The 16,070-nt window shown below is 38.6% G+C and overlaps 1 protein-coding gene across 1 annotated transcript in view; it reads left to right on the top strand.

The window, feature by feature from the left end:
* The window catches only part of LOC113946458 (opsin-5-like), a 29,493-nt gene extending 15,259 nt beyond the window's left edge, over positions 1 to 14,234 (top strand). Inside the window, exons 3-6 of the mRNA XM_027641701.1 lie at positions 7,429 to 7,528; positions 9,674 to 9,778; positions 12,708 to 12,931; positions 13,599 to 14,234. Of these exons, the coding sequence (XP_027497502.1) occupies positions 7,429 to 7,528; positions 9,674 to 9,778; positions 12,708 to 12,931; positions 13,599 to 14,039 (870 nt within the window). The 3' untranslated portion in view covers positions 14,040 to 14,234. The remainder of the gene's footprint in view (positions 1 to 7,428; positions 7,529 to 9,673; positions 9,779 to 12,707; positions 12,932 to 13,598) is intronic.
* The last annotated feature ends 1,836 nt before the right edge of the window (positions 14,235 to 16,070 follow it).

Here is a 16,070-nt window from a genome sequence, read left to right as displayed (position 1 = left end):
GTTGACTGAGAGTGGTCCAGAAAAAACAGGGTTTTTTCTCAAATTGTAATAGACCAGGAATGTCTGTTTAGTTGAAAACTTTTCAGCTATCTACCTATAAGATATTAAAAGAATTCAAAAAAAATGTAAAAGGGAGTGAAAAATAGTTATATACTATCCTAGCACAGTACAAGGGTGTGATAATGCTGGGATTTTACTTATATATAGCTTATCACTCCTGACATTTCAGTAAGATGAAAATAACCCAAAGTTAAATCACGGAGCTGGCACTAAGAGCATTAACAGATAAAACAGGTGTTAAAAGTGCTGGAGAAAAGCTGTGTACTGTTACCTCTGTATTCAGCTCACCTCAGCAGGCTGATTCACTGTGAAAGGTAGGATGTGGAGACTGATCTATAATGCAAATTCAAAAAAAAGAGTGCCTTTTACTTCACTTGTGTTGTGCTACTAAGTCTTCCTCTTGCAGATAAGTTTTTCTGAAACAAATTTATATCTCAATTATGAACACAAGAATGTATCCTCATTCTTGTTTACTTGCGCAACTGACATTTGGACACTGAAGAAAAATGTTGCAGAGATATTAGTCTTCCCTATATCTTTATGTCTGGTCTGCCTTGATATAATCTGTAGAGTGTGCACAGTGCAGTCAAAGATATTAAAGCAACTCATGTAGACATCTGTGAGCTAAATTTTAATGAGAAAAATACTTCATCTGCAGGGAAGGGGGGGAAAACTGCCTTAGCACAAACAGAACCATTAGCAACACAGAAGATCATTTCAGTGTAACTAATGTGACTGCAGGGAAGTTCCGCCAGCTTTTGTTATCCATGAGTTTTCCCTCATTTTCCTCTAAATTATTATTTCTGCAGTCAATTGTGAGAAATTAGGGAAGTTATATATTTAGTACTTGAAAAATTATGAATGCCCAAACTATCTGTTTCCTTGTTTAACAAGTCTGACGTAGCCCCTCCTGTGACACTCTAGAACAGTGTCAGACCACATACTGCTGCCTGGAAAGGCCATTGGTTGCCTGATAGTGCTCCTACAGAACCAGGAATTTACAAAGCCTTAGCTTTAATTCCTGCACTTGCTTTTCCTCTCAAAGGGCTTTGAAAAATCCTTTTCTTTTTTACTTATTTGGAAAATAGTAGCCTTCCTCATTCTTCTGTGCTGATGTGTGTTTCTAAGAGATTAAATGTCTTCCCTCCAAAAAACCTGTCCATCGCTCCTTCGTCTTTCAAGATCTTCCTAGCATGGGGCTGAACAATTGGTGTTCTTCTGGCTCCTGCCAGTGTTCCACATCCTCTCACTGACTTTTAAGCAAAATTTAATTTGAATCTTAAATATCATCCTGATAATATCTGTAAATATCTTAAATAGTCTTACCTCACACTTACTCATCTTCTATTTCACAAATATCTATTCCATTAAGTCAATACACTGCTAGTGTTTAGGAAGAAATTCACAATCTGAGCCAGATCCTATGCTGGCTGAATCAATGACAAGATGACTGTGGCTTGTAATGAGCTGTATATGACATGACGTTCTGAATTTCCACACCACTCTCCTTGCAGAAGGGATGACATTGCACCTGGTGGGTTTCCAGGTAGCTTTAAGGCCAAGAATAACCTGTATATATTTCAAAGTTTTCCAGGCTCTCCCTGGGCTATCATGACCCCTTGGCAATGCCTGGGACTCTCCTGTTAGAAGCTGTCTGTTTCTCTGATTATTTTGGTACAGGGTCCATAGGAGATGAGTACCAACCTAAGAGGATATCTGCTAGTATCCATGCAGCTTTTTCAGGCTTTCAAGGATGTAGGATATGCCTGTCTTGGCCACTCATGGCTGAGATGGTACCATCACTAACCTGCCCTATCTTTTTTCTAGGGACTTTATGAGCAGAAGAACAAGTTCACTGGTAGACGTTCATCCAGCAATCAGAGATGACTCTTGTATTAGAGGGTGGCTACGTAAACAGATTCCTTCTTGCTGGGAAACAGCACAATTGTACGTTGTAGAATGTGGAGGGTCACTTGTAATCTCTGGGCTCTCCTGGTGAAGTCTGTGAATGATGGGACCTCTGATTCCCTTTAGATATGAAAGCCTTCAGAAGCATTTAGGATGATAATCTGAAAAGACAAAGATGGTACTTTGAAAACAAAAGCATGACTTTAATCTGATGTGCATGGAACTCATTTATCAGAGTAGGATCACCACAGGCCACAGAGACAAGCCTTGCCTTCACATCACTGATGTGGAGAGGAGTTTTGGCTAGGCCCACTAGAAAGAGTTTTACACAATGTAGCACAGATGTTCCCAAAGGACACTGCTGGAGTTTCCTATCTAGTGCTTCTTAATTTCCCTCTACAGTAATTCACATTAAGACAATGGCAATTCAGCAGCTAACCTGAAGATGGGAATCTTTCCATTGTATCTGGATCATCTGGTGGTATGAGCTACATGCTCCCAATTTATTCTTCATGGGGGAACAGGAGAGACATTAAACCTTCCATGGTCCCATGGCCTCTACCCAGAGCTAGATAGCAGGTGTTCCCATGCGTTTGGAGATGGGGTACTTGAAATAAGATTATAATCTGATGAGGCTGTCTAAGGAAATTCTGAAAGCAATTTCTATCTATTCATTAAATGATATGCTCTTGGTGGGGTTGTTGCATTCATAACCATGCTCCCAGATAGGGACATGTGCTGCTATGACTATAAATTGTAAACTGAGAGGCTACAACTCTAATAGCTAAAAGTCAGCCTAAAGTAAGAATACACGTTGAGCTTCATTTGATTATCCTGGTGTACAAAACTAAAATAACTACAAGAAAACAAATAGATTTTTTCTGGGTTATCCAGTATTACTAAAGCCAAAACCTGACCTGCATGTATTAATAGTGGCACTGAATGTACATTAACCATATAGTATAATCAGTATAATTACATATCCGTACACATAATAATATAGCCTAAATACTGAATTCATATTTTTCTTATCTTTAGAACATATGATATCAACAGAAAGATTTAATCACTCGGTGAGTGCAAAATACTGAGTGTCTGATACTGTCAGTTAATGGTTTAAACTATCTAATCCTGTAGCAAATCAGTTCTCATTGTTTACCTTCCATGGCTTGGGTTAATGTCATCACCTCTAAGAATAGCTACCCTTGAAGCCTACTAAGACATTTTAAAAGGCAGAATGCAACCATAGCAGAGAAATGTCTCATGAGCAAGAGATGCTGTGGAAACTGTAGTAAATTATAAGTCTCTTTCACCTCCTGTATTGTAGGAAATCTTAAACGAACTATTTGAGTGCTTTAGGAATGCCGTGCATTGCTAGTTTGAAGTGGTCTTCTGTGAAGACTTATTTTGATTATGGACCTCAGTAGTTCCTCCATGTGACAAAATAGTTCTGTAGTCTAGTTGACACATTATTGTATATTGGAGGGATGGGAGAATTATGTTGTCTTCAGACCCAGGTGAGATACTTTTGCATTTACTGCAAACTAAGAAATTGTTAAATTTTAAAACATTTAAATTTTTTAATTTTAAAGCATCTAATCAAAAGTATCTACAATTGCTTTTACAAGTGTATTTCTGGAAGACTGATTTAGGTGCTTTTTTATCTCTTGGTGTTGAAAGGAGATTTATTGCCATTATCTATTTACATTATGATCTCGGAATAATCAGATCTGTATTAAAAAAATATTTTGAGACAGTTTGTTGTGGCAACTTTAAATATATGCTGTGAACAAATAAACCCTGTTTAAAGTTTATCTTTTTCTTTATATACTCATTATCTCATTTTCAACAGAAGAAAAAGACAGGACATGTGGTTCTGGAGGGAAACAAATGGACTTGGGGAAATTGCAAAAGATTCACCAGCTGGCCAGGGGAGGGAGCGATGCAGCCTTTCTGGCTGGTGAGATCAATATTTCGGCCTAAACTGAAATGAAAGCGCTATTTTGGGAATCTGCTTTTGTGCTGTGAAATCTTGATTAATCCAATAATAAGAACAATAGGTTAATTTTACCCTGCTTTAAATGAATCAGTAGGGATTCATAAGTACTAAAGGTAGTATAAGTGGAGCACACCCAAGCTCACAGCCAAAACTTTGATAGTGCACTGGGGATTCCTGACTCTCCCCACGTTGAAGTCAATGAATTTGCATGCAATAGGAGCTTTATGTATTGTGGGTTGTAAATAGTACACCAAGAGCATTAGTGAGATTTAAAGTCAGGCACAAGTACAAAGCAGAACAAAACCACAGTTTTTTCTCCAGTTATGTCATAGCTTTCAGGTAGCATAAAGATAATGAGCAAGTTCCATGAATATCTGTATAGCCAAGGGAGTAATACTGGTATAGCACTGAGAGAAAAGCTTTTAAAACTGCTAAGCTAATCATGTTTCTTAATGGGTAAAAAGGAAAGCTGGTGAACCAAAATTACCATGCAATTAACTTTGTGTTAGAATAATGTCAGAATTCATTATTGCCTATTAACACTGCTGCTATCTGATCATAATTAATAACAGAAAGGACAACATTTCATTACACAAAAATGGAGGAAATATTACAGCTATGGAAGGATGGGGTTGGCTGTGGGGTAGAATAAAAGAAAGGGAAATCCAGAACTGTGTAAGGGGAAGAGCATCCATCTTCCAAAGTAATTAAACGTTATCTACTATTCTAGTGTTTCCTTGGCTGTCATTCCATGTATCTTTAAAGATGCAGGAAACCAAAATTATCACACATTCTTGTAACCTACAGATATTAATCTTGTCTATAGAAATTGGTACTATATTAAAACAGTTTTTCTGTTGGTAACTACTTTGTGTTCCAAGCAGCTGCCTTGCCACCTATGATCAAAATTGTCTGTTCAGCAGCAGAAAAAGTAACAGAGATCTTTCTTCCATATCCAGTAGATATATGTTTGAAGTAAGTTGGTTACAGCTAGAGGAAGATTTCTTGTTCTCTTCTGAAGACATATGTCTAAGTGACACCAATATAAAAGCATTTCAGAATTGATAGACTTGCTGGGAAATAGTGTATGCATAGCTGTGCTCAAGAGGTAACTTGTTGCTAATAGAATTTTGGCAGGGGAAAGAGTGGTTTGAGAATCCTGCTCCCAAAGCAGCCTGTTGGATGTTCTCTTGTGTTTTAATGTTCCAGATGGTGTTGCCTCTGTATAGGCTGTTCTACAGCTTGAGAGCCACAATTTACCTCCTTTATTCAATTCACCTGAGCACTTGTCAGCCCCAGAGCTCCCTCTCCTCCATGATATGTCACCCTGTCACCTGTTCCTAAACCACCGAGCCTGTGGCCATCATGGGGACAGTGAGCACAGCTGGGCCCAGGAGATTGCTGCCACTTAGACGCTTACTAACCATATGCCCTAGTAACATCTCTGGTGGTCGCCCCCACAGTGGCAGAAGCAACAGTAATTTGATCTGATGAAATGCTGTTAAGAAATAATATGGAAATGAGACATGGCACTGACAGTGACTCAGTCCTATAAGCTAAGCTGATTTAGATAAAATTGCATTTTTTAGCAAGATACCACCCCAAAGAAAACATTTAGGCTTATTCTTATGGTGATACCTTTGTCTTAAATGGTAAGGGACAAGAGTGTATTTTTAGACACACCTTCCTCCCTTGTAAGTGTGCTCAAGGGCTGTTTGAACTGATCACTCAATATCATTGTCTCTCTTTGGTCTGACATCAGGGAAGGAGGGTGGGAGAAAAATATCATCTGCCAGTGATAAACCATACACAGATATGTTTCAGGAATACTCCACCAATTTCAGCATAGGGCTATGATATATAGCGAGAAGTCTGTCCTGCTATTTTAGCATTCAATCTCATAGCTCTTTAGACTTAATTTCAAAGTGTTTATTCGCATCATTGTTGAAATACTGCTTCCTTTCTAATCCAATAACTAATGCAATTGCTTAATTTTATGCAGCCCTTGGCCATGCATCTATGAAGCATTATTAGAACAAACGGAGAAGGGACAGCTGTTCGCATCAATAAGGTTAATGAAATGCAGAGTACATTTACACATCCAGGTATTTCACCAACCTCCACAGCACATAACAGGTCAAATTCAGCCAAGTGCAACTTCTACCAAGTAGCTGAAACATCCAAGGAAGTTTGTTTTGTGGTTTAAACATGGTTGCATTTATACACCAAGCATGAGCTGATTGTAAGCAGAACACAGGTGCATGTAGATTGTTGTAGGAGCAAGCCTGGCATGGGTTTAAAATGTGGTGGGTCTGTAAAAGCTGGCATTAAGAAATATATAATGTCTATAGAAGGTAGTAAGAAAAAACACCAGTAAAACAAATGATGAAGCAGTCCTTTCCTAACCCTTCACCCAATTTAATTTATACAATCTGCCATGGTCTTAGATTTAAGCCTGGATTAAAGCCCCAGATTCAGAGCTGGGATAAACCAAATTCCATGGGAGTTGTGCCCATTCACACAAAGACAGTTTGTTCCTGTAAAATAATGATGTGCCTTTCCACTGATAACTTTACCATTTGAATGCCAAGTGACAGTCCAGAGACGCTTAATATTCATGCTTCACTTGATATAAAACTGGCACCTCCAAGAGCTTCTCTGCTCAGGACAGTTTAGTATATCATTGCAAACTTTCAAAAAAAAGGACTTGCCTTCAGCATTTTGCCTGGATCATTTCCCAGTAATACAGTGCTCCCTAGCAGATGGCTACATCCCTCTCTACTACAGTCAACAGCAACTTCCTTCTTACATCCATAAGTGAAGCTTGCAGAGTTGTGACCATCCTGTGATCTCGCTGAGACACTGACGTCAGCAGGAGCCTACAGAGCTGTGCAGCTCTGCCTGCATCAGTCAGAGGTGATGAGGATCAGGGATTAATAAATAGCTGGCAACCATGAGCACCAAACATTGAGGCGCAATCTATTGGAATGATTTAGGTTTTATTTTATTTTTTTAAAAGCTTTTCTCACTCAGCCAAGCTCATTACCCCTACATTCTTCCTTCTTTGGCATAAATGTCGTAGGATCAGTTTGCACGTTTGTTCTGCCTAAGTGGGGCAGCTGCATCTAGTGCATTTTTGCCTATTCAGGGGTTTTCTTCTTTTCAGTTCAAAGTTTTTCTCCTTCATTTGGCAATCATTTAGGGGAAGCATAGATTTAAGGGTGCGTTTGCTTGTTTATTCTATGTACATGACAGATTACTTATATAATTTTTGAACATTTACTTGCTCACTGATCCTATAGAAGATAACTGCACCTGACATTTTGTATTTCCCTGCTAGTTGATTTTCCGGAAAAACTTTTGAGATCATTAACATAAAAGTGACAGAAGAAATTCCTGTAGTTCTTTTCCCCTTCGGCTCTCTGCAGTAAAAGAACATCCTGCACTGCTTTGTTTTTCAGGTTGATGGTTTCCTGACGCTTCTCTTTGGCCTGGCTAGCATTAATACCCTTACAGTGATCAGTGTGACTCGCTACATCAAGGGCTGCCATCCTGAGAGAGGTAAGGAATAAAGGCAAGTCCTATGCTGCCTTCACTGAACCTGGTGCAAATCTGTATTTCTCTCAGTCACAGATTATATTAAATATAAATTAAATTAATTGAAAACCAGGACATAATGCAGTCATACACATTGCAAACATGTTTCCGTAGAATCTTTCAGGATTAACTCCAGTAAGAGTCAAATTATTACTATTACACTTGGGTCATCATGGGTTAAATTCATCTTGTGCCAAAGATACCACAGGTCCTGCTGACCCTCTGTATTCTTCAAAATACAACTTCAATTGCTCCTAAGTGATACATCATCGTCTGGATCTGAAACAATGAATTTAATCTTCTATGAGATGATGTTTGGGAGGTTTCCAGTCAGATCCTTCATTCAGAAGGCTGCCCTACATACAAACATTTTCACTCTTTAGTGTTTTGCCAGGGTTTGCGCACAAAAGGCATCATGGACTGCTTTAGATGGCACTGGGAACATTCAGTCAGTGTGTCTTTCCTCCAGCTTTTGTAGCACTGCGCAACCTGCCATCCCCACATGCCTCTCCAGCCTCCCCTTAGTGGACATTTTCACACCATGAGAGATGAAAATTACTCCTGCCATTCCCAGAACTGACCATGACCCAACTCTGTCTGGACTGTCCCAGTCTCCTGCTTGTCTCCAAGATCTGTAAAGCATCATCACTACACCCTTGCACTCACACTTCTTCCTGCTCTAGTGCCTTGTTGATCTGTAACCTAAATATCTCAAACAACTCCAGTTCATTACTCTCTCCAGTGCTAGAAACCTTTTACTCACCACTCTCTGGTTTTTTGAACTCTGTTTTTTATTAATCTTTGGTATAAACGCCTCTGTGAGGGCATATGAGTGTCCCACTGTACAAATCTAGTCTGAAATCCTTTACACATTTTCTGCCCTGTGAAGCCTTCATCAGCAAGCCTATATAAACATGCCCATTCCCCTTTATGCCTCTTTTTATGATTATGCTCACCCCAGGGACTCACTTTCACAGGATCAGTAGAAACTTTTCCTCAACATTTGCCCAGTGTCTTCCACCTGCTGGAAACTTTGACTTCCACTGAGAGTCATATGTAATCTCTCTTCTTTATACCTACACCTACCTTAAATTTTCCCTAGTCTTTCTTTCACTGATCTTTAGACAATGTATGATCAGTTTTCATGACTTTGTTATGATTGGCTTGTACCATCTTTCAGGGAGGAACCTATTAAAATCTGCAGATAAGGCACATGTAAATACAAAGGATACATCATATGAGTTTTTCTCTCTAATAGCACAAGTAGTATTAGCTGTAAAAAGAACTTCTGCAGGGAGCTCTTTTTTCCACAGGAAGTTCTTCTGCAGTTTGTTGTAATGAAAGACTTGTTGAAGTTAATTTTCAACACAAACTGCTGTTGAAACTGCTAGAATTTGTCTCTAATATAATTCTACATCTCCTATTCATTTCATATTATGAAGTCATATTTAAAACCCATGTTTCTCTTTTGCGAAGCTGTACCACATATCCGTCTGAGGGTGTGCATAATTTATGTTTGACTCCTGAAGAAATCTTAGCAAGTACCCAATATAACATTAAAAAAATGTTGAGGAATGTTGAGATTGGTGGACGCACAAGTATTTCCCACATAAATGAAAAAATAACCACAGCGTATGGCAACAGCAGGATGGAATGAATCATTTGTATCAAATGGCTAATGCAGTTTCAGCAATTTTCTCCTTTTTAGCAGGGAAAACCTTAAAGTACGTGAGACTTTAAATTTAGACTTAATTTGTTTGTTTCTATGTAAAACTTAACACGCAAATGTTTTCTCTGTTTTACAAAATTGCAAAACATAAGTCTAACATAAAATTTGCTAATTCTGCAGTGCTCATCAAACTCATTGTCTCCTGCTTAAAAGACATTCATTTCCACTGTTCAATGGCCTCAAACACAAGCCTGACAGATGCTTTCAAAATCAAGTTTTTCCTATGAATATGCATTTTTTGTCTTGATTTTTTTTAATAGCCATATTTTACTTATTGGGTGTTGGTATAGATGTACATTTAGATTTCAGAGATATGTTTGCTTTTCTAAGTACTATTTTCTTTCTAAGTACTATTTTCTGACAAAAGCATGCCATTGCAGGTCACTGCATCAGCAACAGCAGTATGACAGTGGCTCTGGTTCTCATTTGGGTAGCAGCTTTCTTCTGGTCTGCAGCTCCATTACTTGGCTGGGGCAGTTATACAGGTAACAGGTATCTTTCAGTTGTACTTATTTGGCACCTCTCCACTTAACTGAACAAAGATACTTACCTTGCTTTCTTGCTGTTTGTGATAAGCCAGACCGACTATCAGTGGAACTAAGAAAATTATTCATCATGCATGATGTACTCACAGAGTGTTGCCTGCTTTAGTATCAGCTATGAAGAGGTTTTTTTTGAAGATATCAAATGAAAGACTTGGATCAACTGCATATTACCTATGAAAAAAATAGAGGCCAGAAATATTTGGCATGGTTAAGTAATGAGATAAAGGAAACTATCAAAAGACATCCTTCAAAAACTGTCAAGATTAGGAAGCTAGAAAAGAACACAAGTTCCAGCAAGTTAAAGTTGAAACTATAATAAGACAAGCTAGAAAGATCTGGAGAAACAGTTTGTTGAAAATATAAAACTAACATACTAAAGGAAGAAAAAGATATTGGACAGTTTGTCAGTCCAAGAAAGGATTAGGGTGCAAGATAAGGCCATATCAAAAAAGAAGTGGGAGGAAAAAAAGGAAAAAAATTGTATAGTGAACACTGCAGTAATTCAATGGCTAAGGGATATTCCCAAGAGAGAATATTTTCTTATGATGAAAAGCTGGGGAAAATGTCTCAAATTATACCTCTAAAAATTCAACAAAACATATATCTAGGAACAAATGGTAATGATACAGGAGTCCCAACAACTGAAATCATGTGACTAATACTGTCTAGCACTTACCTATCTGGATTCTGTAGGCTTCTGTATACTTTGAGAAGTCACAAAATCTATGGAGAATTATTAAACCAGCTACATGCATGTATCCTCTCAGTTATTAAACCCATAAGTGCTGAGGTATCTCTGGAGCCTTGAAATATGGATGGGTGTGAGAAAAGCATCCATTTCTATGGTTACTTAAATTTTTTATCCTTCACAAACCAATGGATCTTTGGTTTGAGACAAATTCAAACTGTTTATTAGACTGTTCCAATTTTGTGGGTTTTGCAGTCTGGACATGACATAAACTTGGTGGGTTTGGAGGGGTAATTTTCTGTGTATCTTCAGGTGATCTGTGTTCTTTTTATGTTAATCTTACTAGCTCTTCATTCGTAGAATGATTTCTGATGCCCGTTTTTGGCCTTAAACTAGAGCCAGGGACTTCTTGAGCATCACTGCCTTGTCAGGGTATTAAAGTGTCCCCATAGATTCAGTTTGTACTTTGAATTCAATTCCTTGACAGTGGTTTTCAAGACCACTTCTAGGAGTGCTTTTCCCTACTGAGACACACAGCAGTTTTATGTTCCTGGGCTCTCTGTCTCTAAACAGATTTTCTATTGAGGGCATCCGTGGAGATGCAGGAGCCCAGCAATGGCAAGTCCAGCAGCAGGTACCAGCAGACCATAGCACATTACACCTGGTTGCCTCAGACTTCTCACTTCTGCACAGTAGCTGCAGTGGTCCTCAGGACCCCAGTGATTTTTGGGAATGCTACTTGTCAGTGTCCCTGTGGAAGGAGAAAACACAGTTCTGAATTCCAATTAGCAGAAAATCATCAGGATTTTCTTTCCATGTCACCTGGAGGTTGCCTTCATTCTTCAGTCAAAATTATTCACAAAGCAGAAACCTGGAATTAATCCCGATTTTATGGTTATACTTTCGAATTTTGAGGTCTACGGATGAAAAAGGCAAAGGAGACAGAAATCTATTTCTATTACTGAACACACCCAGACAGCAACACCTAGAGTTTTTGGTGATAAAAATACCGAGCTATTTTTTATGAGAATCATAAAAGAGATTTTAATCTTTTGCTCCTTTAATTCATCCTGTCTAAACCTCCTGTCATCTGTGAGGAGTTAAGGAATTTTTTTTCTCTTCAGAATTATCACTGGATGTTAGGGAGAGATCTGCTGCTAAATCATGCAGTCTTCACCAGTATTGTATCTTCAGGACCTGTTAATACTTGACTTACATAATTTTGGTTCATGCTTCATTTATTTGTAATTCAATCTGCTGCCATAGCTTTCAGAAAAAACACCAGTTTTTTCCACTTAAAAGGAAAAATCCTCAGTTCACAATCTGCAGAGAACCTCTAATGTAATAGAACACAAGTTTTCTATCAGGACACCTTTACAAACACATCAAAAGGATCTAAAGAAGTCCATTGTTATTCATAAAAGCATTTAAGCCACGGACTGCACATTATTCCTACTGCCTTTTCCTTAAGTACCCAATCAGTTAGTGTCCCACTAGGTATAGATCCTGCAGTCTGCCTGACTTCATTTTTAAAAGTATGCAACTCTGTGTTGCAGGACTGTGTTTCCCAATTAGCTAAAGCTCTCCTATCTTTCGAAGTAGTTATGTTTATATAACATAAATCTTAATCATTAGCTGTATCAATTTTCTTTCATGGCTCTTGCTGCCATAAAAACTTCATTGCCTCAAGAAGCCCCAATGTTTTTATTTCCTACTTTGCTATGTAAGTAGTGAGTTTTTACATTTGGCATATTGCATCTGGAATTCCTTGTTATGCTGTTACAGTGATCATTTTAGGAAGTTACTATGTAGAGTATTATGACAAATAAAAGTAGGTATCACTCAAGAGTATCAAACCTACTGAAAGACCACTCTTTTTTTTTTTTTTTTCTGGTAAAGTATCACAATTTTCTATCCTAAAACAACAGTTTGTGCATTATGGATTTACACTGAAAATACAAATTGGACAGAATGATAATACACATTAAAACTTGTTACAGTCTAGCTGGTCTTGAAAAATTGTTTTTGTAGGAAACAGAGTTACGTCTCATTAAATCAGAAAGACCAATCTATTCTTTAGTGCTTAACAGAAGAAGAATTTAGCATCTTAACTGAAAAATTAGTGGCTCAAAAGCAGATAAATACTCTAAAAATGCTAACCAACCTATTCTTGCTTTCCAGATCGCATGTATGGCACATGTGAGATAGATTGGGCAAAAGCCAACTTCTCTACAATCTACAAGTCCTACATCATCTCCATTTTTATCTGCTGTTTTTTCCTACCTGTCACAGTCATGGTCTTCTCATATGTGTCAATTATCAATACTGTCAAACTAAGTCATGCATTAACAGGACTGGGTGATCCCACAGACAGACAGAGGAGAATAGAGCGAGACGTCACCAGGGTAAGTTTGGCTTTCACGATGGTTGAGATCTATCTTAATGAAATCTGTATTTCCTAAAATTGGTCTTAATTAGAACAGAAGACAACAAAAACGATCAATTGCATTTCATTTTGTTATAACCCCTAGTGACAGAGTCTGAACTCAGTGAAGAATATAAAGTTTGTTTAAAACTTCTACTGCATCAATTGGCTAATATTGGTGTTACATCTCATGTGAAAAATAATCTAAATATAATTGGAGTGGGTTATATAGCACGAAACCCAAAAATTTGGTTTGGCATATGCTGTTTTCTTTCAGAAGTTACATTACTTCTGAGCATACTCAGAAGTTAGAGTGAGGTTTTCAATTTACTTACCATTTACTTAAGTCTACTGGAAACCTTCTGCATTTATATAAACATACAGGGGAACGTAGCTATTTTCATTCCATTAGATGAGGTATCACCTAACCACACCATAACGCCAAAATTCATTATATTGAAGTCAGGCCTGCCTGACCTCGTCAGAGCGAATCATTTGCTTACCTGTATTCTCCTGTAAGCCATACCCTCAGGGCTACCTGAACATTTCCCTTCTGGTCAAGTGTTCAAGCTACTGTTCCCAGTGTATTGCTTCCCTGATGTAGTCTTCCAGAATAGATTTAAGACTATTCTTCTTCTGTCTTTCAGGTTTCTATTGTCATTTGCACAGCCTTCATTATTGCGTGGTCACCATATGCTGTCATCTCTATATGGTCGGCCTATGGTCACCCTGTGCCCAACCTTACCAGCATCCTTGCCAGTTTGTTTGCAAAGTCTGCTAGCTTTTACAATCCCATTATCTACTTTGGAATGAGCTCCAAATTTCGGAAGGACATTTTCATCTTGTTCCATTGTGCCAAGGAAGTCAAGGACCCTGTGAAGCTCAAACGTTTCAAAAACCTCAAGCAAAAACAACCACAGCCTTCTCAGAAAGAAGAGAAGTATGCAGCAGAAATGCACCCCGCACCAAGCCCTGATTCCGGGGTGGGAAGTCCAACCAATACCCCACCTCCAGCAAAGGGGGAAGTGTATTTTGGTGTTCTCGATACACCATCTAATAACCCTGATATTGAATGTGATAGATTGTAAGTTTTGCAGCTACTTAATACATACACACTTTCTGTTCAGGAAGACCCTCTTCAGATTCATGCTTGAGTGACTTCCTAATTCCCATTCCATCTGTTTCTTGCTGTTGCACTGATGACTATGCAACTCAAGCAAATCAGATGGCAAAGTGATATTTTCCTTCTATGTAGGTGCAAAACACTACAAAGTGTGTTACAATGTGGGCAGCACATCCAGTGCCAGAAACACTTGGTTTTCACATGCATTCAGGAAAAGAAAGACTGACTTGAGGAGAGCATTAGCTAGCAAAAATAACTAATATGTTCCTATCCAATTTTTTTCAATTCCAGATTACATTTCCAAATACATCTTTTGCTATTTGACAGTTACAGCCATAGAAGATTGTTTTAGCTCTGTGGTGCTGCACAGCCCCAGCTGTAGAAGATGGGCCCTCCTGATTGCTGTGGAGCTGCTGCAGCTCCAACAGCTGCGAGGGGCAAAAGCTGTGTTCTCCCAGCAGAGCCCCCAGGCATGCCTGCCGTGGGGCTCCCAGGCCCCAGAGACCTCACAGAACTGTGTCTGACTATATGATCATAGAATGGTTTGTGTCGGAAGGGACCTTAAAGATCATCTCATTCCAAACCCCCTGCCATGGACAGGGACACTAGACCAAGTTGCTCAAAAGCACATCCAGCTTGGCCTTGAACACTTCCATGGATGGGGCACTCACAGCCTCTCTGAGCGACCTGTTGCAGTGTGTCACCTTCACAGTAAAGAGTTTCTTTCAAATATATTATCTAAATCTACTGTTCTTCAGTTTAAATTCTTTTTCCCTTGTCCTATCACTTGTAAGAAGCCCCTCTCCAGCTTTATTGTAGGCTCCCTTTGGGTACTGGAAGGGTACTGTAAAGTCTCCCAAAGCCTTTTCCAGGTTAAACAGCTCCAACTCCCAGCCTGTCCTCACAGGTCGCCTTCATAGGTCATCGCCTGTACCTGACTCTGTGTGTCTCTATGCAAGGACTAGGAGTAGTAGATCCTGGCATTTTCTAGTCACTGTAGTTTAAGCAGTGGCTTCATACTTTTCCTCATTGGTTTGCAGATTTATTTCCACCTCCCCTGACCTTCCTGGTGAGCAAGGCCTGGCTGTAGCACTCTGATTCAGGAGAGCTGGCCTTTAAATTTACTGATCTCTCTCCAAACCAATTGTTTCTCCACCTGACTATAAAGTGGAGCAAGAGGTGTTGTACAGGCAATGAAACTAACACTGATACTTAAGTTTTAAGAGTACTGATGAAGTGTGGCATCAGAGCTATTTACAAAATGTAATCTAACACTTCACCGTTGCTTCTAAAGAAAGTTTTTGTACCTGCTTATGGGTAATAAGTAACTTTTAGGTAAACCCAACTAAGGAGTGATTAAGGATAGTGATATAAATAGCTACACTGTAGGCCTAAATCAACAGCCAGACTATCAGATGTTAAAACATCTGATTATTTTGGATTTATTTTACAGAATCAAAGTGAGAAGGTATGTCTTCATAATTCCTCATCTTCTAAGTTAACTGCATACTCAAAGACTTCTCTAAGAATGTCTCTGTGTTAGCTGTAGAAATTGCGAGTTCTTTTAGTGCCACTTGCAAGTTAAACAGGGGAGAAAGAAAGAAAAATAAAGAAAAAAGAAAAAGAAGAAGAAGAAGGAAAAAAACCTCAACAGCACGGTTTGCTAATATCTCTGCTATTTATGAATTTTTGGAATCTCACTATCTGGGTGTGCTGAAATGTAGTTGTTTTGCTAAAGTATGTTTTTCCAGATGTGTTTCTTGGGAAAGTTACAAAGAGAGCCCACCTTCATTTCCCCCATTACTCTATTCATTTTGAGAAAATCACCTATGTTTTGAAGTTAAAAACAAATAAACATTATAAGCAGCAGTGAGGAACTGTGTTTTCTTTCATGGCCACAGATCTGAACTACAAGAGTATTCATCTTTGTGGAAAATTTTGAGATATGTGTGCTATTTCATTACCATAAATAATTAAAAGCAAATAAGTAAACAGT

The sequence above is a fragment of the Corapipo altera genome, unplaced genomic scaffold, assembly GCF_003945725.1.
Source record: "Corapipo altera isolate COAL_440 unplaced genomic scaffold, ASM394572v1 48b, whole genome shotgun sequence".
NCBI lineage: Eukaryota > Metazoa > Chordata > Aves > Passeriformes > Pipridae > Corapipo > Corapipo altera.
This window is presented reverse-complemented; position numbering and strand designations above follow the sequence as displayed.